This window comes from Bos javanicus, chromosome 2, assembly GCF_032452875.1.
Source record: "Bos javanicus breed banteng chromosome 2, ARS-OSU_banteng_1.0, whole genome shotgun sequence".
NCBI lineage: Eukaryota > Metazoa > Chordata > Mammalia > Artiodactyla > Bovidae > Bos > Bos javanicus.
This window is the reverse complement of record NC_083869.1, coordinates 90,297,630-90,324,081: the sequence shown is the minus strand read 5'-3', so window position 1 is coordinate 90,324,081 and position 26,452 is coordinate 90,297,630. Positions and strand designations below refer to the sequence as shown.

At 41.6% G+C, this 26,452-nt stretch overlaps 1 protein-coding gene and 1 non-coding gene across 2 annotated transcripts in view; one reads left to right on the top strand and one right to left on the bottom strand.

Annotated features, from left to right (window-relative positions):
• The first annotated feature begins 356 nt into the window (after nt 1-356).
• Nucleotides 357-26,452, top strand: part of MPP4 (MAGUK p55 scaffold protein 4) — a 41,184-nt gene continuing 15,088 nt past the window's right edge. Inside the window, exons 1-13 of the mRNA XM_061381688.1 lie at nt 357-696; nt 1,734-1,855; nt 3,268-3,345; nt 6,382-6,462; nt 8,299-8,430; nt 9,674-9,755; nt 11,228-11,313; nt 14,026-14,097; nt 14,610-14,806; nt 18,215-18,279; nt 20,182-20,199; nt 21,127-21,165; nt 23,031-23,051. Of these exons, the coding sequence (XP_061237672.1) occupies nt 540-696; nt 1,734-1,855; nt 3,268-3,345; nt 6,382-6,462; nt 8,299-8,430; nt 9,674-9,755; nt 11,228-11,313; nt 14,026-14,097; nt 14,610-14,806; nt 18,215-18,279; nt 20,182-20,199; nt 21,127-21,165; nt 23,031-23,051 (1,150 nt within the window). The 5' untranslated portion in view covers nt 357-539. The remainder of the gene's footprint in view (nt 697-1,733; nt 1,856-3,267; nt 3,346-6,381; nt 6,463-8,298; nt 8,431-9,673; nt 9,756-11,227; nt 11,314-14,025; nt 14,098-14,609; nt 14,807-18,214; nt 18,280-20,181; nt 20,200-21,126; nt 21,166-23,030; nt 23,052-26,452) is intronic.
• TRNAC-GCA (transfer RNA cysteine (anticodon GCA)) lies at nt 24,056-24,127 on the bottom strand. Its single transcript has one exon. It is a non-coding gene; the product is annotated as a tRNA-Cys (tRNA).

The window sequence follows — 26,452 nt, the reverse complement described above, 5'->3', positions numbered from 1 at the left end:
CAGAGGGACAGGCTAGATGGAGTCAGGCCAGAGGAGGCCCTTCCAAGCTCAGAATGGTGGTAAAATCAACAAGGCAAAGAGGTGGAAAATAAACAAATATAACTTGGTCCTTTGTTTAAAAAAAGAGGGGAACAGGGACTTCCCTGGTGGTCCAGTGGCTAAGACTCCACACTCCCAATGCAGGTGACCCAGGCTCAATCCCTGGTCAGGGAACTAGATACCACACGCTGCAACTAAGACCCAGCACAGCCAAATAAATAAATAAACACATTAAAAATAAAGTATCAAAGTATTTATTTAAAAATAAATGAAAATAAAAAAGAGGGGATAGAAGGAATGTTTTGTGAGTTTTCTTGTCCACACAGCTGGTGGTGGTGAATTTAGAGAGGAAGTACCACTGGGCAGGACCCAGGACCATTTTATCTGATGTGGATCCTGGTGTGTATGTAGCACAGAGTCCAACTTGCTCAGTTGGACTATTGCTAGTTGAAAATATATGCCTTTATATGTACTAAGAGCTATGGGGCCAGTGTGACTGGATGAGCTGTGTGCTGTTTGTTGATCTGTTCCCTAGCTCTGAATCCCCTCTGAAATCTTGGGCAAGGAGGATGATACAGTCAGACAAAGGATCAGATCTTCCAGATGAAAAAGACAAGAAGGAGGAGAAGCTCTCTACGGGAACCAATCCGGAGAACGGTATGTGGTGCCAAGTTCCTTTTCTAGACCAGAAAGGCCTTTCAGTATCACTCTAAACATGTGATCCAATTTAGGGGCAGAAATTCTGATAGATTTATTCTGATTTCTATATGGAACTTGTTATACACTCTGAAGTGTACTGTTGCATCTATTAGTGATATGTCCAAGCAATTTTTAAGGCAGAAAGGAAAGAAATCGATACAGTAGATGAGGAATCTTTTTTTCCTATCCCACAATGTTTTACTTCTATTTAGAACTTTGCAACTTGTTCACATTCAGAATGTCATTGCAACAAATAGGATTTCTATGAAAACACTTATAAAAACAACCATTTGCTAAAATCTGTCCAGTCCTTTTAATAGTGGAACCCTGAGGTTTGTATTAAAAGCCTTTTTATTGGGAGAGACTTTCCTGGTGCTACAGTGGCTAAGGCTCCTCACTCCAGAAGCAGGAGGCCTAGGTTCGATCCCTGGTCGGGGAGCTCTCACATGTTGCAGCTAAAGATTCCGCAAGCTGCAACTGAAAGAGCCTGCGTGTCACAATTAAGACCCAGCGCAGGCACATACATGAGTAAATATTTTCTAAGAGCCTGTTGGGAGAGTTTTTCAGTAAGAATTTTCATAAAGGGTAAATACAGATGACTGCATATTTGAAGGATCCAGAAAACAACTATATAATTTTGGAATAAACCAGAGGCTGTTAGGACTGAGGAGGGGAAAGCAATACTGCTCTCATAAAATTTTTCATCTGTATATTGTGATCTATTAGTTCATCTAATGTTAGCAAGAACTCTATAGCAAAGCAAGTATACCCTCATTTTCTATAAGGAACTAGTTCCCAGAGAGTTGGATGGTTTTCTGAAGCACACACAGTGATAACAGAGCCAGAAGGTAGATCTTTCGGCTTTAAATGCAGTGTCCACTCCTCTCCTTTTGAGCCCCTGGAGCCTCCTCATGGTCTGAATTGTCCTTCCTGTTACACCTGCCCTTCTTTCCGCCCTCATCTGCCACTCCATCTCTGCCCTCTCCTGTTCCTAGGGATCTCGCACCTCCTGAGGCTCGTGCTACAGGAGCTGAACCTGTTCTACAGCCGAGACGTGAATGGAGTGTGTCTCCTGTATGACCTCCTCCACTCCCCGTGGCTGCAGGCTCTGCTCAAGGTGAGCGCGCCACTGTTCTGAAGCCATGGCCTTGGGAGCGGCACCTGCTCATCCAGCAATGTCGCCTGTCACATGGCGGGAAATCTCAACAGGGAAAAAGTTCAAGGAAGACCTACACAACCCCAAGTTCAGGAAGGAAATTACTTGAGTGGAAAAGAATATAGCAGCTCCTCTCTTTTCTGCCCTCACCTTCCTCTCTTCCAAGGGCCCCAGGATCACAGAGCAGCCACTGAAAATGGCCATCAGCAACCCCATACGCAGCTGTCCATAACCCTTTGTCCTTGAGGTCAACTCAGGACAAATAAAAAGGCTTTAAAATATCATTCCTCTTTGTTTTTATAAATTAGGAAATGAAATGTCCACAGTTCTGTTTAGGTATCTTAAGTTTTTCTTACTCTGAAGCTCTCTTTTATAAGTTGGCTGAAATTTCACACTATACAATAGTGTCTACTATCTGACTAAAATTTTGTTCTTCTAAACAAATGTTATTATCAAGAAAGATCCTTTTGAAGTTATTTTTGGAGGATGTGTTTCCTTCACTTAGGTGTGAAATGTGGTCAGCCTTATGGTGCATATTAATATTTTTAAAAGAGGTGTCAATGTATTTAGTGTGAACACAGAAGTACTCCTTACAGCACTGGCTTTAAAATACCTGATTTCTTTATCCATTGCTGGACACAGATTCTTTTCCCCCATGTTTTGGCTTTTGTGTACTTGCTAAGTCACGCAGTTATGTCCAACTCTTTGTGACCCCATGGGCGGTAGCCTGCCAGGCTCCTCTATCCATGGGATTCTTCAGGCAAGAATCCTGGAGTGGGTTGCCATTTCCTTTTCCAGGGGATCTTCCCAACCCAGGGATCGAACCCAGGTCTCTTATATCTCCTGCATTGGCAGATGAGTTCTTTACCACTAATGCCACTTGAGAAGCCCTTGACTATTATGAATAAAGCCTCAGTGAACATGGGGTGCAGATACGTTTTTGAGATAATGATTTCATTTTACAATATCCTCAGAAATGGGATGTCCAATGGAATATTATTCACCCATAAAAGGAGGAAATCTTCCTTTTTTGGGACAGCATGGGTGGATCTCAAGGCAATATGTTAAGTGCAATAAGTCAGAGAAAGACAAATATCATGTCATCTCACTTGTATGTTGAATCTAAAAATGTGGAGCTCATAGAGACAGAGAGATTAGTGGTTGCCAGGAGCTGGGGGATGGAGGAAATGGGGAGATGTTGGTCAAAGGGTACAAGCTTCTAATTATAAGGTGAAAAAGTTCTGGCAACCTAACAAGCCTTATTAAAGGTTGGCACACAAGCTGCCTACCTGCTGGCACCGTTGCCCAGGCTGCTTCTCCCCTTGGCAAACCTTTGTTCAGTACATCATTCTCTCCTTGCTGCCCCTCTGCAGGTTTATGACAGCCTCCAGGAATTCAAAGAGAAGAAGCTCATTCCTGCCACACCCCATGCACAGGCGTTATCCTGTGAGGTGAGGTGCTTTCTTTCATCCAGAGAATAGTAGTTTTAACATGATGCCATTTTACTCATAGTGCTAGTTTAAATGCTCTAAATATTTAATTGGTGACTATGCGTCTAATCCTTGCTTCTAATTGAGCTTTAAAAGAAGAAAGACAATTGGCCTCCTGCCTCCCCAAATTAAAACAAAACACATTTCTAGAGAAATGTGTCTGTTTTTCTCTTTTTCCCTAAATATTCGACTCAGTTATGCTGCTGCTGCTGCTGCTGCGTCGCTTCAGTCGTGTCCGACTCTGTGCGACCCCGTGCAACCCCATAGACGGCAGCCCACCAGGCTTCCCGTTCCTGGGATTCTCCAGGCAAGAACACTGGAGTGGGTTGCCATTTCCTTCTCCAATGCATGAAAGTGAAAAGTGAAAGTGAAGTCGCTTAGTCATGTCCGACTCTAGCGACCCCTTGGACTGCAGCCTACCAGGCTCCTCCGTCCATGGGATTTTCTAGGCAAACGTACTGGAGTGGGGTGCCATTGCCTTCTCCTGTTTTTCTGCTAATGATCTCCAATTTTACTTCTCCAGTCTGGACTTCTCCGCTAAATTATACTCTTATATCCACTGCCTCCTGCCCATTTTACTGTTTAATGGACCCTCCAGTTTAACAGGTCCCAAACTGAGCTCCTGATCATCCCCACCCCAAAGCTGCTCCTCCTCCAGCCTTTTCTATCTATTTTTGTTCTTGCATGGGGCTTCCCAGGTGGCGCTAGTGGTAAAGAAGCTTCCTGCCAATGCAGGAGGCACAAAGTTGTGGGTTCGATCCCTGTGTTGGGAAGATCCTCTGGAGTAGGAAATGCAGCCCTCTCCAGTATTCTTGCCTGGAAACATTCCATCGACAGAGGAGCCTGGTGGTCTGCAGTCCATGGGGTTGCAAAGAGTCAGACATGACTGAGCACAATTTTTGTTTTTGTGGTGCTTAAACCAACATCTTTGGGATCATCTTTGACTTTCTCTTTCTCTCATACCCACACCCAGTCCTTCAGCTCTGGCTTCAAAATACGCTGAGCTACACCACCTCTGCTGCATCACTGCATATAGCCATCATTTTCTCTTACATGGATAATTGCAATGTAGCATCCTGCCTGGTCGTCTCCTTCTACTCTTGCTCCCTATCTATTCCTGTCATGGCAGCCATTAAGACATTCTGAATTAAAGATGTGTCAAAATGTGTCACTTCCCTGCTCAAACTCTTCTACAACTTCTTATCTCAGAGTAAACATCAAAGCTATCATATAGGCAAACATAGTGCTACCTCTCTTGGATGTTGACTTACCACCTTCTCCCTTATTCACTCTGCTTCAGACTCATGAACCGCTTGTGGATGTTTGAATCAGACATGTTCCTGGTGCAGGCTCTTTGCATTTGCTATCCCCTACATCAGTAATGCTCTTGCCTATATATCCACATGATATGCTTCTACATCTCCTTCCAGTTTCCACTGAAACGTCAGCTTCTCACAGAGACTTTCTCTGGTCACCCCATCTAAAACTGCAATCCCCTCATAGCACTCTCTATCCACCTTCCTTGTTTTATTTTTCTTCTTAATTCTTTTCATCATCAAATAAAACTATTCTTTTTTTTATTTACACATTTTACTTCTTTTCTGTGGCTCCTAACAAAAATGTAAATTCTATGAGTGTGGGGGTTTGTGTCTGCCTATTCACAGCTGTATTTGCATCACTTAAAACAGTGTCTAGGGACTTCCCTGGTGGTCCAGTGGCTAAGACTCTGCCCTCCCAAAGCAGGGGACCAGGGTTCGATCTCTCGTCAGGGAACTAGATCCTGCATTTCAGAAAAAAAATCAAAGATTTCAAGCGCTATGACAGGCCCAGCACAACCAAGTAAATAAATACATACATATTTAAAAACAAACAAAAAACAATACCTAGCACATAGTAAATGTTCAATACATATTTGTTGAAAAATGAAAGCCGCTCAGTCATGTCTGAATCTTTGCAACCCCATGTACCATAGTCCACCTGGCTCCTGTGTTCATGGGGATTCTCCAGGCAAGAATACTGGAGTTGCCATGCCCTCCTCCAGGAGACCTTCTCCACCCAGGGATCAAACCCAGGTTTCCTGCCTTGCAAGTGGATTCTTTACCGTCTGAGCCACCATGGAAGCCCAATATTCGGATGCATAAATATAATCCATTTTATTTTTATTTATTGTCCAAACCACATTAATAGACTTTTAAAAAGAAAAAAAATAAAGCCTTACAGCCAAAACTCCAGTAATCAACAACTCAAATTGTTCTTAGCTATCCATGGGGAAACACATACATGTGATTTTATTCAGCTGTAACTCTAGTGAGTGAAGGTGAAGTTTGCTAAACCTCTTGTTTTCATTTGACTGGATGTGATGTTGCTTGACTGGTGAGGATTTACAGAGTTAAATTCTTGAAAGCTCTTATGTTCTATCAGAAGCCAGATCTACACTTAAACCAAAGCAAAGGGATCAGAATTTATTCTAACACTTTTTTATTGTTGCAACAAACATTAAAATTACTAATCAAATAAAAGCCTTAAAATACAAATTACCATTTCGTTTTTTAGTTGAAAAATGGAACATCCCATGGGATTAAAGCTACTTGGTTTTCCAGGTAACTGAGCCTGTACCTGGAGAACTCAGATATCTTAACTTGCCCATAAAGCATTCACATGAGCAAACAGTCACTTTAGAGGCACTGAGGGAAACTGCCTTGGCACATATGATCTTACACGATTAAGTTAGTCCTTCCCCCAAGTCTGTGAGGTGCCAGGACAAGGGCACTGTGGTTTAGATCTATCCCCCGTCTTGGATTCTATCTGCTGTAATGAAGTTTAGTGAATAAGGAAAAAATGCTAATTTCACCTGACTTTAAAGGTGAAGAAGAAGGCTTTAGTAACAGCTTTTCTTAGGTAAATATCATGTCAATATACCTGTTATCCAACCTGGGTGATGTTAACTAGGTGATAAAGATTATTAAAAATTCACATGTATGTTTTCCCACCAACCAGGTAGTGAAGATACTACGTGAAACCCCCAAGTCCCCTGAGATCCAAGAGCTAAGACAGATCCTCCAGGCTCCACACTTTAAGGCAAGTGCTTGCTAAAATTGACAAGGTATAACCATCCAGCACATTGACAGAGTTGGGAAGAAGAAATAAAGATGTGCTCTTGGAATAGATGTTCTTTTACTGTATGTGGGTAACCAACAGATTATACTGAAAGATGTGGGACTCAGATGTGACTGATGGGCGACTTAATCTCATTGGTTATGGAGCCAAGCCGGCTCTATTTATATGGAGGCATTCAGGACTTCCCATGGCATCTTGTTTTCCCCCTGAAAAGCCACCATTCCTCTAAAATTCTGGGGGACAATTAAGGCACCATACATCCTTTCCAACTGGGAAATATTTTAAGTTTCAGAGATAAAGTGTATGAAGGTATTTGGAAAAAACAGTATAATAATGAATAGCTCTATGAGGGGGTATATAAAGAACATTTGATTGCAAAACAGAACCCTACCTTACAGGTTTTGAGACCAATTTATCAACAAATTAGAACTTTAAGAGAATATCTGCATCTGGAGCAATGGAATTTTTGAGTCAAAAAGTTTTATTTCACAAGATAAGCCTACATAATTTTCTCTGAGTTCCAACAGAGTTCTGTCCACCAGTCTCAAGCAGAGTTGTAGAATGACTACTTCCCCACCCCATGAAATGAAATTTTAACACACCGGAACTATTTGATCGTACCCTAAACCAGGGGACTGCTTTTTCTCATCCTGTTTCACATGGGATTTTAGGTGTCATTGACAAATTAAACCAGCAAGATGTTTTGATTACTGCCTCTCATTCTACCTTGCCTGGGGAAACTATTACAATAATTGTTTTGTAGTTCAAGTTTGCAGGAGCATCATGGATTACATGGGTTTCCAGGAAATGAGAACATGACAGAATACATTTTATCAGAAATGAAAGAATAAATTGTGTGTTACTTACCCTCTCTGTGCCTTGTTTCCTTATCTATAACATGGGGACAGTAAATATACTTGCCTCATGAGGATGTGTAGAAAAGGGAACCCTGGTAAATTAATGCAGCCCCCGTGGAAAACTGTATGGAGGTTTTTCATAAAACGAAAAATAGAGCTACCATCTGATTCAGCAATTCCACTCCTGGGTATATACCCCCAAAAAACACTAATTTGAAAAAAATACAAGCACTCCAATGTACATAGCAGCACTATTTACAGTTGCCAAGGTATGAAATCAACGTAAGTGTTCGTCAACAGACGAATGGATAAAGACGATGTGGTACACACACACACACACACACACACACACACACACACACAATGGAATACCATTCAGCCATAAAAATGAATGAGATTTTGCTATTTGCAGCAACACGGACGGACACTTTGAAGGAATTATGCCAAATGAAATAAGTCAGACAGAGAAAGACATACTGTATATCACTTATACGGGGAACCTAAAAAATACAATAATCTAATATGACAAAAAAGGAGCAAACTCACAGATACAGAGAACAAGCTAGGAGCGACCAGTAGAGTGGGAGTGGGGAGGGCCAATACAGGAGCGAGGGGGCGAGGAGTATGAGCTACTGTGTGTGAGACAGGCTACAGGGATGTACTGTACAAACACGGAACACAGCCAGTGTTTTGTAATAACTGAACATGGAAAGTAAACTTTAAAATTATATAAAAATAAATTTTAAAAGTTAAAAATATGTGTACACCTGCCTCAGAGTTACTGTGACGATTGAGTTAATCCACATAAAACACTTAGAACTGTGCCTGGCGCGTCCCTGTTGGTTGTCGTCGTGTGTCTCACACAGTACTGAGTCAGCATCTTCTAGGTGGGTGCATTCTATGCGTGAGGTTCATTTGCCTTTTCCTTCTCTGTTTCCAGGCCTTGCTCAGCGCCCACGACACGGTAGCTCAGAAGGACTTTGAGCCTCTTCTTCCCCCACTGCCAGACAACATCCCTGAGAGTGAGGAAGCAATGAGGATTGTTTGCTTGGTAAAGAACCAGCAGCCCCTGGTAAGGAAATCTTTTCATTTAGGATTACACCAGGGTTAATTGGGAGCTAAGTTATCTCTAGTAGTTATTTAGACAATATTTTTTTTAATAAAAATTTTCTTTAATTTAAAATAAGCAAAATGTTTCAAAGGCCAAAAACAGAATCACTGGCAGTTTTCCTTATGCATGTGTTATTTAAACTAATAATTTCTCTTTATTTAACTGTTAACTTGCCCCATCCAATCAAGGATATCTTTGAGCTACAAATTATTCTCCCTTTCGGTGAGGGTTATGTGTTTCCCCTATTCTGCTGATTTGCTGATTACCTACCTGTCTTTCTGACTTTATCATAGCAATCCTATTCCCAGCTAGGCATGGTTGCCGACAGAATTTTGTAATGTTTGTCTGTTCTGTTTCTTCAGTTGGCCAGAGGAAAGCAGTCAAAATCAGTGCTGTTGTACTTTTTCCTCATATGATTCTAGCAGAGATCACTGCTTCATCTTAGGATTCTTGAAATTTAGTGTGGTAGGTAGCTTGAAATAACTGTTGGGCAATATTCTTGTCTGTGGTCACCTATAGTGTGAGACACTCAGGCAACACGAGGGAATCCATGATAACAATGGCTAAAATATATTTTAATCAATTTTGCCTGTGATTTCAAGCACTTTACAGGTTGTAATGTTTTCACCAGGAAAGATTTCTGCTTAGTGTTTTTCTTTTTTAACAGCAATGAGAAAAAAAGAAATTATTTTATTATTTGGCTCTGTGACACGTATATGTATTTCACCTAGTTCTAATGTATTTGCCTAGGTTTTTTCCTCTGTTAAGGGGAAGCTAAGTAAGGCATTAATATGATTTTCTAAGCATATTTCCTTTGATTAGGTTGGAATCGTGGAAGTTCTGTTTATCTCTGGAAGGATCTCAATATTATTTGATGTCTATGTGGTTGAATAGAGATTCTGGCAGACCTGAGTGAAATGGCCTTTCCTTTTTGATGACATGGTATACATATGGCCCCGAGTGTGAGTGATAGTCACTCAGTCCTGTCTGACTCTTTGAGATCCTATGGACTGTAGCCTGCCTGTAGGCGCCTCTGTCCACAGAATTCTCCAGGCAAGAATACTGGAGTGGTTGTCATTTCCTTCTCCATGACCCTGGTTGGTATGAATTCCCTTGTTTGAAAGACCAGAACGACATTGAGGGAAGCCCCCAGGAAAGTGGTCATGTTACGTAAAAAATGGGTTCCACTGTACTCTCTTCCCAGGGAGCTACCATCAAGCGCCATGAGATGACAGGGGACATCCTGGTGGCCAGAGTCATCCATGGTGGGCTGGCCGAGAGGAGTGGTAAGCTGGAGCAGCGGTGTGCAAGCGGGACCGGGAAAACAGGGGACCCCTGTCTCCTATGTGAGGTCGAGCCTTTAATAAGTTCCACTGCTTTGTTACTAAGAAGGAAGACAGAAATATTCCAGAGAAACCAACCCCGTTGCCCTTCCTCACCGAGTCCCTCCATTTTATGCATTAAATTAATTTTCTGTCACTTTACAGTCTCACATAAACCTAACAAGCTAAGCATCATCATGCTACTGTATAGATGAGGAGACTGAAGCTCACAAAGATTAACCACCTAACTTGCTTGAGGTTTCACAGTTGGAGTTAGGGTTCAAGGCTAGGTCTGCCTCTCTCTATATTCCCAACTTTCACTCTCCACTTGGTCCTTCTGCTTTCTTAAAGGCACAGCTTTTCCACATCTTCAGACTGTCGTTGCTTGCCTTTTCTATCTGGGAACTGAATTTCCTTCTTTTCACTGCTGTGCTTCTGAAACCATCAGTTATCTACCTGCTGTCCCTTGTCCTCTCTGCTCATGACCCCGGAAACCTGGTGTAGAATTCATACACCAACATTCTTAGAGAAATTACCCAGAGACTTCCTAGTTGCTAAGTCCACTGGCCCTCCCTTAAGCCTCAGTTCTATTTTTACTTCTCTAGCACATTTGATGTTGTTGAAGATAGCTTTCTTGAAATTTTCAAGAAGCTTCTTGTCTCCACTGTCTTACCTCATAATTCTCAAGGCTTAATCTTAACCCCCAAGTTTCTCTACACTTTCTCTTTTGAAGAATACCCCCACCCCATTTCCTTTTCATTTAACCTTTACTCACGACCGTGACATCTTTATTTTTATTTTTTAAATTTAAGTGGTGCTGGGAAAACTGGACAGATACCTGTAAAAGAATGAAATTAGAACACTTCCTCACACCATACACAAAGATAAACTCAAAATGGATTAAAGAACTAAATATAAGACCAGAAACTACAAAACTTTTAGAGAAAAACATAGGTAGAACAATTGATGACATAAATCACAGCAATATCCTCTGTGACCCACCTTCTAGAGTAATGGAAATAAAAACAATAAATAAGTGAGACCTAATTAAACTTAAAAGCTTTTGCACAGCAAAGGAAATTATAGACATCTTTATTTTTAGTCTTATCTTCTTACCAATGTTCCAGTTCCATTTTACAACATCAGATTAGCAAAAATAAAAGTATCACCTTTAGTTAATGCCCAATGTTGGTGAAAAGGTAGAAAAAGGCAATTCTCGTGTACTTTGGTGGTAGTGTAAATTCAAATAACCAGTTTGAATTTGGTGGTTATTTGTAAATTCAAATAACCAGTTTATTATTACTATTGTTTCACAGTAGAATTTAAGATGTCAGAGCATGCTTAGGTTAGTGAGTTTGTTAAGTAGTGTTGGGATGGCTGCCGCCCTTTTTGCGAGTTATTTGGCACCCATCTGTTTTGTGTTCCGGTTTGCCTAGGGCTGTTATACGCCGGGGACAAACTGGTGGAAGTGAATGGAGTTTCAGTTGAAGGACTGGACCCTGAGCAAGTGATCCACATTCTGGTAACAAGTCTTCTCCTCGCTTTATCCATGACTCACTCCGTGTTGCATCCAGCCTCTGGCGTGTGCGCTGGGAGGGGGATTCGAGTCCCTCCCGGCAGCCCACTCTCTCCAGGCCCTAGAACTTGTCTGTTTCTATGCATCTCATCCCCCTCATGTACTCCCTCTCCCCAGTTGATCTGGACCCTGCTGGAGATGTCCCTTCCCAAGCTGCTCTTTCAGCCTCAGGAAGACGGCCCAGGTCCTCATCACCTGGGTTGCTCTGTTGGAAACTGAGCCCGGGGTGGGCAGAGTGAGACTGTGGAGGAGAGTCTGAACCTGAGCAAACCACCCCTTGCTCCCCTAACATTTTTATGCAGTTTCTTTGAGGCAGCTTTGAGGTAGAAAAGAAGTCCCCAGAGGGCAGCAAATGGGGAGGGGGACATCTTTGCTGGCCCTGCCAGTCCTTGTGGTTGAGATGGGGATTTATGACCTGATTATATGAGCTTTTGGTTTCTTTTCAGTTCTCATTCCCATCCTTCCAACCATTGCCTGGGTCACCGTTCAGCTGTCAATATAGCCATAGCGTCATGCCCTGCCCACCTCTCCCCTTGCACACCCCCCTGTGGGGCCTGAGGTCGGTTATTATATATTACGTGTACTAGTGGTTCTCACACTGGGTTCTTGCGGGAACTCTGGATTTTCATAGATGTGCCTTAGGGACTGAGATGAGAAGTGGTATAATAAGGAGTATGTGTACCTGCTAAGTCACTTCAGTTGTGTCCAACTCTGTGTGACCCTATGGACTGTAGCCTGCCAGGCTCCTCTGTCCATGGGGATTCTCCAGGTAAGAATACTGGAGTGGACTGCCGTTTCCTTCTCCCTGGGGATCTTCTCAACCCAAGGATTGAACCTGAGTCTCTTGCATCCCCTGCATTGGCAGGCAGGTTCTTTACTACTAGTGCTACCTGGGAAGCCCCCAGTAAGGAGTATATTAAGCACCTAAATATTTTGCAAACTGCTATGCAAGATTCTTTGTGGTTTAAAATGTACTGCCAAAAGAGCTTAAAGGACTGTCAGTCACAGATACACATGTGTCCACCACAGTCCTTTTGGTACCAGCTGTGGAGTTACCATGACAGTGGGGTCATGAGATTCCTGAGTGAGAATGAGATCTTTCTTGTTCATCTCTGGATCTCCAGTGTCTGTCATGGTGTGTGTTTTGGGGGAGTGGGGCTGAGGGGTGTGTTCCTACCTCCCACATCAAGCTAGGAGGTTCTCTGTCTCCTCTACCATTAGTTTAGAGGCTTGTCAGTACCCCTGAGAAGACTTGGGATCTTCTTCCCCATCAGATGAGGCTGCCTGATACAGAAACAAGTGTTTAGGAAAGACTTACTGACAGAGACATGAAGAGTGAAAGTCAGATCAAGAGTTCCTTTCCAGTATTTGCATAAACTTCTGCTCTACTCCCGCGTATCGAAAGGAGAGTTGGAGACTGCTTTGACCTGGCTCGGGTAACTACGGAGTTTTATTGCATGTTGGGAATTAATAGTTTAGCACTGGCAGCAAGTCGGAGAAGGTTTTTATCCTTCGTTTTCTCATGCACTCAGGGTCTAACGCAAAAAGCAAGACTCGAAGCTTTAACTAGAGTGCAACTTGAATCTCAGTGCTATCACTCCTTCACTCATTCGAATGAAATATTTATATGACTGTCCAATATGTGCTAGGCGTTAGGAGGTGGTACAGATATGAGAATATATGAGCCTTGACAGCAAGGAATGACAGTAATAGATACCATTTATTGTGAGACTATTTTGTCGGAGGGTATTTATTTAACATTATTTCTAATCCTTGAAACAAAGACGAAGTTAAAGCAAAGCTCTTTAAGATTGATTTTTTTTTTTTTTTTGGACAGTATTAATAAGTTTTCAAAGTCATTGTTTCTGATGATTACTGTCTAGGGTCCTGGCATTTCTAAGCAGAGATATAGTAATTAAGCGACAATTCTGAAGTTTTTCACCTAGCCTGTTCAGTCTGACAAGTCCAACTCTTTGTGACCCCATGGACTGTAGCCCGGCAGGCTTCTCTGTGCAAGGGATTTTCCAGGCAAGAATACTGGAATGGGTTACCCGTTTCCTTCTCCAAGAGATCTTCTGGAACCACGGATCCAATGGCAGGGGCTGGGGGCGTTGGGGTTGACGGGGCGGGGGTGGGGGGGCGGTGGGGAGGGGAGGACTCCTGCATTAGTAGGCGGATTCTCTACTGCTGAGAAGCTGGGAAAATGACTAACTCCTACCTACCCCAACAGTATACATGGCTGATGTCACGATGTCCTTACTATGACTCTACACTGTGAGGAACCTAAAAGTTCTTACACACGACAAAGATGATACTTCGTTGGTTAAAAAAAAAAAAAAAAAAAGAGTTCCTTTCCCTCCTCATGCTTTGGGGGAAAAAGAGCTTGCTGAGTGTGGTGTCCTGATGAGAGCAAGGTGGAGGGTACTAGGAGAGTCCAGCCTCAGGACCCTGGACCCCACACAGCAGGACAGAAGTGAAGCTAAAGTTCTTCTAATGTCCGTTTCTGGGTGGTGATATTTAGCTGTTGAGCCCTTGTAAAAGCCCCTGTGGGAGATGTCACCATTTGACCTGCACACATTGTTTTTAACTTTCACCTGCCAAACCCTAATAACCCAGTAAAGTCTGAGGTTTGCCATTCTCTCCTCTGACATTTTCTAGGCCATGTCTCGTGGCACAATTATGTTCAAGGTGGTTCCAGTTTCTGACCCTCCTGTTAACAGCCAGAAGACGGTAAGAATTAACTGAACCTTCAGACCCACACAGTAAAAACCTTTACCCACAGTAAAAACCTTTACCCACACACAGTAAATCCTCCACAATAACAGCAAAAAAAAAAAAAAAAACACAAAACAAAAAAACTTTATATTTTACTACTATCCTCTGTAATGTGTTGATCATTTGTTCAATATTGTATTGCATATTTTTCAACACTGATGACATGAGACGCAAATCAGTAAATGAACACAGTAAGAGAAGATGGGGGTATTGAGAAGTTAAGAAGTAACATCAGGAATGGTGAACATTTGAGCAGAGACTTCTCAGAGCTAAAAGATTTTATTCCCAAAGTCACTTTTTTTTTTTCATGGCTCTTAGACTCAGTTCAAGAAGGGATTTCTTCTTCTTGGTGAAGATGGAGAGGAAAGATAGCACTAGTAGGTAGAAGAGTGAGAGAGATGATTTTAAGTCTTAACAACCTGGGGGTAAGGATTCTTCTGATGATGTCATTATGTGCCTACCATCAGGTGTATGTTCGTGCCATGATCGAGTACTGGCCCCAGGAGGACCCCACCATCCCTTGCATGGATGCTGGGCTGCCTTTCCAGAAAGGAGACATCCTCCAGATTGTGGACCAGAATGATGCTCTCTGGTGGCAGGCCCGGAAAATCTCTGACCTTGATACCTGTGCTGGGCTAATCCCTTCTAACCAACTTCTGAAGAGGTAAGAAAAGTCATTATTCCTGGACCCAAGACTGAGTCATCAGGAAATAAAACATTTCTCAGGTTTTTGCAATTAAGGGAGATAAGCAGTGTTACTGCAATTAAGATAGGAGGAGAGACAAGCAGATAGATGAACACTCACTGGTCTATAAATCCAAATGTCAACTTGTCAATATGCCCTAAACATCTTAAATACCAAAGGGACCAGGATAATCATATCAACTAGAAAAGAGAGACTAGTACTTGGGAAACTAAAGTTTAAAAGGTAGTTCTGGCTCCCTCTATTAACCTTTCAAGGCTGAGTTGAAAGCTCAGTTACTGAATCTCAACTCATCACCCAAGGAAGTGATTAGAGAGAGAAAGAAGATAGAATAAGAGGCCCAAGACTCAGCCAATGTTAAGAGATCACAAAGAAGAAAATGGAGCCAGCAAAAGAGACTGAGAAGGAATCGCCAATGAGACAGGATGAAAATCATGATGTTAGAGTGTGCTGATCAACTATGTTCACCACTGTTGTGGAGACTGAGAACTGACCACTGGATTTAGCAAAGGAGGTCATTGGTGATCTTGATAAAAGCAATTTCAGTGGAGGGGTGGGCCAAAATCTGAGTAAAAGGGGATTTGAAGACATTGACAACTGAGCACAGAAAAGTCTTTGCAACATTTTGTATAAGGCAGAGCAAAGCAGTGGAGAAATAGCTAGAGGAGAAAGTAGAGTGGTATGAGAGAGTTTTTAGGTGGGGTAGATAATGCTAATGGGGGAAATCCAGTGAGAGGGAAACTTTCCTGATACAGGAGAAAAAGGAGAGAATTGCTGCTGTTATCAGTCCTTGAGGAGGCAGATGGAGAGGTGATGAAGTCTATAAGTAGAGGGGTTGGCCTTGTACAGGATTCTGAACAGTTTACCCACAGTAATCGCAGCAGTAGAGAATGCAGAGTGTGGGCACAGCTGAGGATGAGGGATATGGTGCGAGCTTATGGAAAGTCTCTTCCATCTGCTCTTATTTTCTTATCAACCAATGTCATGGCTGAGAGTAAAGTGGGTAGGAGATTTGGGGAAGGAAAGAGGAGAAAGCTTGAAAAGTTTCTATGAGAACTGGAGAGAAATTGATTGACTAAATACAGTCATCAGCATTAAGGGCCCACTTAGGCTTCAAGTTCATAAATTTACAGTCAAATTTACATAAATTTGGTCAGCTTCCTGGGAGGACAGGTCCAGACTAGACAGAGAGTCAGACTTAGCAGTAAATTAAGAGAGGGAGAAGAGAGTGTCTTTTATGAAGGATCATGACATTTATGTTAAGGAGGGAGGTGACAGTGTAGGATCAGTGGAAAGGAAGTCAGGTCAGTGGATTATAGGTTCCTAAGAGGTTGATAGATTATTGGAGTGGGAAGACAGAAGTTGCTGGTAGAAGAAAGGGATGCTAGAAATTGAAATTATAGAGATTGTAGTTTTGGGAACTGAAAGGTCTAGGGGATGACAGTGGGAGGCAGTAGCTAAGGTCATTGGAAGAGAGGAGATCAAGGAACCAAGAGGCCAGGGTGTTGGAAGAGGCATTAATGTGCCAAATAAAAATATTCATGAATTATGATGGAGCAGTGTTAAGAGCTGGAGAAGGCAATGGCACCCCACTCCAGTACTCTTGCCTGGAAAATCCCATGGACAGAGGAGCCTGGTAGGCTGTAGTCCATGGGGTCGCTAAGAGTCGGACACGACTGAGCGACTTGACTTTCACTTTTCACTTTCATGCATTGGAGAAGGAAATGGCAACCCACTCCAGTGTTCTTGCCTGGAGAATCCCAGGGACTGGGGAGCCTGGTGGAATGCCGTCTATGGTGTCGCACAGAGTCGGACACGACTGAAGTGACTTAGCAGTGTTAAGAGCATGGGAGTGAGCAGGAATCATCTGAGAATGGCTTCCAGAAGAGTCAGGAGGAGGGTATTCAAAGTGAGAGCCTCTTCTAGGGAAGAGGGAGAATGGTCTGGAGATGGCAGGGCAGAGACCCCCACCTCCAGGCCCTGTGGGGTGAGGGCATTGTGGTATGCTGGAGCCAGCCCGCAGAGCCCGTGTGCACCCTTCCTCATGGTCAGTGTCGTCAGGTGGCAGCTGGAAATCAGTCACAGTGGGAATGTTGACAAGACCGAAATCAGCTAAGCTGCACATCAGGATTCCCCTCCCCCTCGAGTCTGGGCTGGTTTACCCACACAAGCCTGGGAGCAAGAGGAAAGGGGAGCAGGGACCTCCGGGGGACCTGGGTTTAGTTAAGGCAAGAAGGTGAAAAGTGAAAGTGCAAGTATCAGTCATTCAGTCATATCTGACTCTTTCAGACCCCATGAACTGTAGCCTGCCAGGCTCCTCTGTCCATAGAATTCTCGAGGTAAGAATACTGGAGTGGGTTGTCATTCCCTTCTCCAGGGAATCTTCCTGACCCAGGGATTGAACGCAGGTCTCCTGCATTGCAGGCAGATTCTTTACCATCTGAGCCACCAGGGAAGCTCCAAGAAGGTCAGGTGTGGTTAGAGGCTTCACTAAAGGTTTTCTACCAGTTCTAGAGAGTGTGAGAAAGGGTGTCAGGGAGCGGTAGATGGTAGATGGAACAGGGATTAATGTGCAGAGGATAAGGAATGACCCGAATTTGGGGGCTGAGGACACACACCAGGGATAAAGGCCTAAGGAGATTAGTCCTCATGGTCTCAGAGCAGGGAGTGGTGTGGAGGCTCTGGTGGGGGTCTTGCAAGGAGCATACAGAAATGACAGGCTTATTGGATCAGAGCACAAATAAAGGGCAACAGAAGGAGTTGAAATTCATGTGGCTCTAAAGGGACTATGGAGAGCCTCACAGCTTGGGAGGGAAACCAGAACATGTGGTGAATATTCTGAGACCTGCTGGAGCGGGCTACCACACCAGAAACGGGGGTGCCAGGGCTCATGCACTGAAGCCCTGGGCATATGAACTAGGGTCATGGGCTGGGTGTTAACTCTAAATCGGTTTGGCTCTGAGAAGATGCTATGAGGCAGGACAAAATAAGAAAGACTGTACATTCGCAGAACGTATTTGACAATGTGTGTGGAGGCTTCCCTGGTGGCTCAGATGGTGAAGAGTCTGCCTGCAATGCAAGAGACCTAGGTTCGACCCCTGGGTCAGGAAGGTCCCCTGGAGAAGGGAATGGCTATCCACTCCAGTATTCTTGTCTGGAGAATTCCATGGACAGAGGAGCCTGGCGGGTTATCCAGTCCATGGGGTCGCAAAGAGTCGGACTTGACTGAGCAACTGACACTTTGGAGGTGGAATCTTGTTCACTTGGTTGGAGGCAACAGAATTCTAGAAAACTTTCTGTCCTGGGTCTATCTCACCTGGGTTAACCTGGGTTCTATTTTTTTCTCACAGCGTATTTGTTTTTGCACAGGAAGCAACGGGAGTTCTGGTGGTCTCAGCCGTACCAGCCTTACAAACACCTCAGATCCACCATCTGTGAGTATGCTGACACCTCAAATCCAGCGTTTGCCTCATGGGGAAGCCAGCTCCGTCTCTTCCAGGACTGGCTTCCTGCCCAAAGGAGGATCTTTAAACGTCCCCATGCCCCAAATGGCCTCCTGGCAGCCATCTGAAATCCTACCGTAAACATTCATTCCTTGGGATTTAGAAGACTTTTCAGTTTTCAGTTCGTGAAAAATGCAAATGTCCTTGTGTTGTGACACTTTCAGGGTTCACTCCCCAGCTTGAAGTCCCCTGAGGTGTCTATGGCTAGTCCATGCATTGTACATCTACTGGCAAGCAAGGCTTCGTGGTGGTGTAGTGCGTGTGCCTTTGACAAGTAAACATGGGACTGAATTACTGTTCGATGAGTGTAGTTTGTTCACTACACAGTATTTTCAAATGGCAGTGGGGCAATGGTCAGCAAAGGCATCCACGGTGGCAAACGCTTGTGAACGACTTACTGCCTTAATGAGGGATGTTAGCTTGTAGAGTGCAGCTAGACCCTACTGATCAAGGCCCTTCCGATATGCTCCCTGGCAGCAGTTACAGAAGGGGAAGAGGCACCCCAAGGAGGGAGAAGGGCATAGACGTAGACTTGCCCATAGAGAGTTCTCACCCTCTTTATTTCTCAGTTCTCTAAGCCAAAAATTCCCATTTTTTTTTCTCTTGAAAACATGACAACTATAAAGACATTTTTTGGGAAATAAATTCTTAGAATTCCTTTACACTGGCAATAGTTTCATACTACCTTCCAGTTATGGAACCGTATTTGACATGATTATAGTAACAGCTGCAATACTACCTTTTGTCTTTTTTCTCTAATGTAACATTTTATCAGAAACATTTGTCATGATATCATCTTCATGGTGATATTCTAGTTATTTCCCCTGTGCTTTGAAAAAAATTTTGTTTACCAAACCAGATTGAAGGACTTCTTTAACTCATTTTCCTATTTTGTTTCTCAAAGGCATATGAAAAGTCTAACTCAGCTTTAATCAGTATCTGGTAACCAGTAGGACCACTTGTTCACAGTTAATTTGCTTGCACAGGCTATGTGCCACTTCTGTTAGACTTTTGCAAAGTCCATCTTGAAAAGAGTTTGCAGCTCTGTATTATTATCCTCACATATTTCTGAGTCCAAGAACCCAAGGTATGGAGCCCACTGACTTAAAGGATCATTTCTCGCAGAGATGTTTTTGATGGAGGACAGCACTATCTGAACTATCAAGTCATTTCTTTTTAGTTTTTGGAGATGATGTTACAAATAAATATTTCTAAATATGAAATATCAAAATGAAACATTATTTCATATAATTCTGTTCTGCTTGAAAGTTACTATAGGAAAAAAAATCTCAGGTAAAGATACTGATTCAGAAGGTGTACACAACTTTATTACTCAAGAGTTATTGAAAAATTCCAAGCATATGTTAGTTTATAGACAGTTACTAAAGAGTTATTTACTGAAGATTCACTGTAGTTGTCATCTGTTTCCCTCCCTCCTTTCTCTCTCTTCCTTCCATCTTTTCTTCCTCTTTCTCTCTTCCTTTCTCTTTCTTCTTTTCATTCAAGGTTTGAGTTCTAAAAATATAATGAATCAATAATAAGTGCCTTAATTCAAAATGAGTAGAACGCAACTCTTGCAGAGTTTATTAGGATAGAAGGGAATAGGATTTGCCAGAAGCAAACAGATTCCGTTTCCAGCAAGGCTCACGAATGTATTGGTTTCTATAGGATATTCACTTAGCATTTTGTTACTAAGTCTCCACTGAATTTTTAGAGAATAATTTTGGCACTTCACTTTTATTAATGTGGGTAAATTCATCTGATAAATTATAGCATAAAATATTGTGCTTTCTCTCTTCCCCCCCCCCCCCGGCTTCAATCATCTGTACCCAGCGATTTCTATGGAAGAAGGTAGGAAACAGTATTTGTGGGGAAAAAAGCTTCATTTCCAAAGCCACCTAGAAAATTCCTGTAGCTTTCTTAATTCACTTCAATTCAGCTGTTTAATAAGCTCTTTCTGTGTGCCTAATAGTGTACTAATACCCTAATTTATAAAAAGATGTCAGTCAAAAGAAAACATATGCAGTGTTTGGGTTACACTGTAAAGAGTTTTGAGTTGAACAATTTTGAAAGTTATATTCTTTTATTCTCATATATATATATATCCCAACTAAAGGTAAAAATAGTTAATCTTATTGAGCACTTACCATGTGTATGAGCTTTTCCTGCATTATCTCAATCTTATCCTACACAGTATGTATTGTTACTACCCTCATTTATAGATAGAAAATGGAGGCTTAGAGGTAAAATCATTTGTCCAGCATTCAAAAGCCTATGCTTTTATAATTTTAACCATGTGATGTCCTGTAGCCTCCCATAACATATATATTTTTTCATTTAGTACAATAGAGTCCTTTTTATCTGTCTGAGTGAGTGATTGCTGTAAGAATAACATGATATACGGTGGTCTGAGTTTCATTGCCATAGCCTATACATAGGGGATTTTTGCAGAGAAGGCAATGGCAACCCACTCCAGTACTCTTGCCTGGAAAATCTCATGGACGGAGGAGCCTGGTGGGCTGCAGTCCATGGGGTTGCTGAGGGTCGGACACGACTGAGCAACTTCACTTTCACTTTTCACTTTCCTGCATTGGAGAAGGAAATGGCAACCCACTCCAGTGTTCTTGCCTGGAGAATCCCAGGGATGCAGGAGCCTGGTGGGCTGGTGTCTATGGGGTCCCACAGAGTTGGACATGACTGAATGACTTAGCAGGGGATTTTTGTTGTGATAGTAACACATTTTAATTTCATTTTTTCCCTGTCTATGCTCTTTTATAGATGATGACATGAAGATTGATGAGAAATGTGTGGAAGCAGGTAGCATTTCTTGATAGATTTACTACTAGGAGAGATACAAAGCAGCTCAACTATAGATTTTCTGAAGCAGTCAGTCAAAGGACCCATGGACCTTTTTCTCTGGAAGAAATGTGTAAAATAAGCCCCCACCCCAGCATTTTCCTGTGGTTCTGACACTCAGAAGGGAAGCACAGCTGGAAGGATGTCTCCATGCTCCAGACCAACCTTTTAGAAAGTGTTCTAGAAAGCACTTTTTGGAAACAATCACAGAAACACACAGTAATGCTCTAGTGTTACATTCAGTAACATTCAGGAGAAATTCTAGAATCCACATGCTCTTTGTGAAATACTATGGAATACTGAGATATCAAAATTTTAAAAGCAAAATATCCAGTTATTGTTTGATATCATCTTCTGGTAGATTCTAGTACAGATCAATAGTCACGGGTTCCAAATTTCTGAGAGATATATTAAAACTTTTCACATTTCTATCCTTACACTTTTTGGAAATTGGGAAAAGATGTTTCAAATTTAGTGGCAAAACTAAGATTGACTCAAGAATCACTAGGATTTTGTTGGAAGACTAAATGGAGAGTCTTTAGTCTGATAAGTGAATGTGTCTTGGCTTTACAGGTTAATCTAGTTTTAGAAATTAAAGAATGACATGAAATGTTATTTCAAAGATTTACATATATTTCCCAGAACAACTACAGAATAATGTTGACATTATATTTATTCTACCAAGTATACATCCTGGGTGAGTGGTTTTAACTAGCAGTAATATTCATTTCCTTTCTATAATTTTAATGAAAAGTTTTTATTAGGTTAACCAGTCACATCTTTCGAGTTCAAAAAACTAGGAAAATATATTCAGTAAAATTCCCTCTCTCTTCTTGTTTCCCTACTCAGTTTTCTTTCTTGAGGCAATAAATGCTCTGTTTCTTTGGCATCCCTCCAGACATATTCTGTGCAATGATGTATGTTTTTTCCTCCTCTCCCACACACCTCATTCTCACCTCTTTTTAAAACACAAATGCATGTACTCTTTGATGGTATGCTATATACACTGTTCTGTTCCTGTTTTTTTTTTACTTAAAATTGTATCTTTGGAGATGATTCCATCATAATACATAAAGAGCCTCCTCATATTTTTTTAAACAGCTTATTGATTAGGTAAGTTGTTGTGCATTTATATAATCACTTACTGGTAGACATTTGAATTATGTCTAATATTTTCTATTATAAACAATTTCATACATGAGTAGACCATAGATGTAGCATCACCAGATTCAAGGATGTATTAGTAATATTGCTATATATTTCAAATTGCTCTGCATATAAATTCTAGCTTCTCAACGCTTAATGTCTCTTTAAAACACTAACAATAATCATTTTAACTGATAGGCATTTGCTTTATCTCAGGTATTTTTCAGTCACCTAAACAACCCTAACCTGTCAAGCTATTTGTCTACTTCTTCCGCTCATCCTGCTCCCTTTGCTTATAGACCTCCAAAGCTTCAGGCAGGCCTCTAGCAGCAAAGCTGTGTAACATCCAACCAGATATTGGAGTTTACCATGACATTCCACCTTTCCCTTCCCTCTGAGTCTCTTTTTAATCTTATTTATCCTTTTCTATTTTATGATTTTATTTATTTTAAGCTCCTGCTTGTATCCCTTCTTGTCATCACAGCCCAGCTGCGTATATATCTCATTTAAAGCGTTATTGCCACAGACACACCCCTGAGTTGGCCTTGGTTTAGGAAAAGCATTTTAAAAGTGTTGTGTGTGCAGAAACATAGGGTCAGGGAATTAGACTGTTGAACTATAGACTTGCTATGGATAGTAACATAACTACACTTCTGTTTTGCCTCATGGAAAAACGACAGATGAAGAAACATTTGAATCTGGTAAGTAAGACGTGAATATTTGGTACTGGTTTATAAATGTGTTATCCAAATTTTGGTATACGTTAAACACTTTTTAAGGATGTGAAGAAATACGTCAGCGGTATGGTTGTGAGATATTGTAAACTTCACCTTAAGAGGCGCTGTTCATTAGGGACATTTTGGAACCCTCTGGGAGCACTGTTTTGGTTTTCATATTGATTGGGGGGCACTACTGGCCTTCAACTGCTGGGAGGTGGGGATGCCAGTTGAGCTGCCGAGTGTGGGACCATCCTACACCAACTCCTGAATGGACAAAACTCATTACAAATCTGAGTAAGTAATTCTTTAATACACAGTAGCGATGTAAGGTTTCACAAGATGTAACATGAAAAGCTCATTGGTTTAGAAGAGTGTCATTATGGAGACAGATATTTATACAGAATAAAGACATTTATTTTGCAAGTGTTGAATAATTTATTCCACACATTCTGTCTAATCTATACTGATAGAAAATACACTGGCAAGTGAGGTATTTATACTAAATCAATTCTTTTCTTTTTCTTTAACATGTTATTGTCATTATTGATGACACATGGTTTCATCCAGTATCTGGTCCTCAAAGTACTGTTGACCTTGTTAGTAAAAAAAAATAAATCCCACAGAGTATTTAGGCACTGGCAACCTTTGGGAGCGTGTTAACCTTACTCACCCTCTTCTAGTGTATGATGTCTCATTTTCTTCACTTCATCAGTCTATAATTACTTTGGCATACATTACATCTACTTCATTTATGTCAAGTTCCCCCTTTCCCATATACACAAATAAATCTAATCTGTTACTATTTATCAGAACATGTTTTTTTTCTAATGTCCACTTGTTACTTTGTTCCTGTATTTTTCTCTACTTCATATTAGGACTATTTTCTGATCTTCTTACTTCCTTTAAAGCCAGGCTTCTTCAGTATAGGTAGGTGTAAGCATCATAAGAGTACCAGAGTGGGTTGCCATTTCCTTCTCTAGGGGATCTTCCCTACCCAGGGATCGAACCTGGGTCTCCTGCATTGCAGGCAGATTCTTTACCGACTGAGCCACTAGGGAAGCCCTCAATATAGGTAGGTATAGGCATCTAATAGTTTCTCTTGTTTAATAGAGAAGTCATTCCCAAATATTTATATTTTGAAATATATACTTTTTTAAAATACAGACTTTTAAAATATAAATCGCTTCCTTTTACTTTCTTTATATTCCAGTTAGAGCATTGCACAACCCATTCCAGTATTCTTGCCTGGAGAATCCCACGGACAGAGGAGCCTGGCAGGCTACAGTCCTTAGGATCTCAAAGAGTTGGACACGGCTGAAGTGACAGCACACACACATGCAGAGCATTGCACTGGTTTTTAAAAGTTATATGTGTTAGATTATATCTATGGATTTCACTTTATAAGAGTAGAGAGATTGCTGTATATATATTAGTTATAAAAGAGATAGCATTGAGGCAGATGGAGCTGGGAAACTACTCACCTAAATTCTCTGAAATTATTTACCATTTATATTCTTTCTAAATTTCCTGTTTTCAATTAGATAATTGGCCTGTTAGGGGTGATTTAATGATCTACACTTGGTTCAGTGTTTGGGATTGGTTTAATGCTTAATTCCTCTGGATTATAGTCATCCTTCTTTGTTCTGTTCAACTGGTCATTTTGCTGGAGACACTCTGCATGCCAAAGTTGCAGCTTAGGCTTAGAGGTACTTGAGACATCTGTGAAAGGAAAGGCAGTGTTGCAGTGGTCAAAGCCATGGACTGGAGGCAGAATGTCCAAGCGTGAATTCTGGCCCATTACTCACTAACTGGGAGGCTCCTCTGTCACTTAACCTCTCTGCCCGTCAGGTTATTGTTGTTATTGTTCAGTAGCTAAGTCATGTCCAACTCTTTGCGACCCCATGGACTGTAGCATGTCAGGCTCCTCTGTCCTCCACTATCTCCCAAAGTTTGCTCAGATTCATGTCCATTGAGTTGGTGATGCCATCTAACTATCTCATCCTCTGTTGCCCTCTTCTCCTTTTGCCTTCCATCTTTCCAGGCATCAAGGTCTTTTCTAATGAGTCGGCTCTTCACATCAAGTGGCCAAAGTATTGGAGTTTCAGCTTTGGCAACAGTCCTTCCAATGGATATTTAGGACTGATTTCCTTTAGGATTGACTGATTTGATCTCCTTTCAATCCAAGGGACTCTCAAGAGTCTTCTCCAACACCAAGGCTCAAAAGCATTAATTCTTTGGCACTCAGCCTTCTTTATGGTCCAACTCTCACATCTGTACCATGACTACTGAAAAACCATAGTTTTGACTAGATGGACCTTTGTCAGTAAAGTAATGTCTCTGCTTTTTAATATGCTGTCATAGTTTTTCTTCCAAGGAGCAAGTATCTTTTAATTTCATGGTTGCAGTCACTGTCTGCAGTGATTTTGGAGCCCAAGAAAATAAAATCTGTCACTGCTTACACTTTTTCCCTTTCTATTTGCCATGAAGTGATGGGACTGGATGCCATGATCTTAGTTTTTTAAATGTTGAGTTTTAAGCTAGTTTTTCACTCTCCACTTTCACCCTCATCAAGAAACTCTTTAGTTTTTCATTTTCTGGCATTAGAGTGGTAACATCTATATATCTGAGGTTGTTGATACTTCTCCCAGCAATCTTGATTCCAGCTTGTGATTCATCCAGCCCAGCATTTCACATGATGTACTCTGCATATAAGTTAAATAAGCAGGGTGACAATATACAGCTTTGACATACTCCTTTCCCAATTTTGAACCAGTCCATTGTTCCATGTCTGGTTCTAACTGTTGCTTCTTGACCCACATTATAGGTTTCTCAAGAGACAGGTAAGGTGATCTGGTATTCCCATCTCTTTAAGAATTTTCCACAGTTTATCCTTCAGGTGCCCCATGTCTAAAGTGGGAAAAATTATATATATAAAACATGCTTAGAACATAAGTGCATGAGGGTTAGCCAGCATTATTACAAAGAAATATAGGGGCAGTCAGCAGTTCGTTCTCTGATAGAACTGCAGAGGAAAGCGAGCAGCTGCCCTTAGTTACGGTAGGGCGCTCCTTCTGGACTCCTCATGGTTGAAAGCATGAGAACTCTCAAGTACATTCTGAATCCTCCTCACTTAGGAGCTCAATTAAGGAACAATTGGCTCGAGGCTGGCATTTTTTTCTAAGATGCTCAATTCTGTTCCTTGAGCACTTAATGGGCAGTTAATTTTCTTAAGTTTTATCCCCAACTTGTCTGAATGAAGTATGATGTGACCTCTTTGAATACCTCTGAATGGTATAGTCTAATTAGGAATTCAATTTACATACACACACTCTCTCTCTCTCTCCCCCCTACCAAAAACAAACAAACAAAAACAGGGATGATAG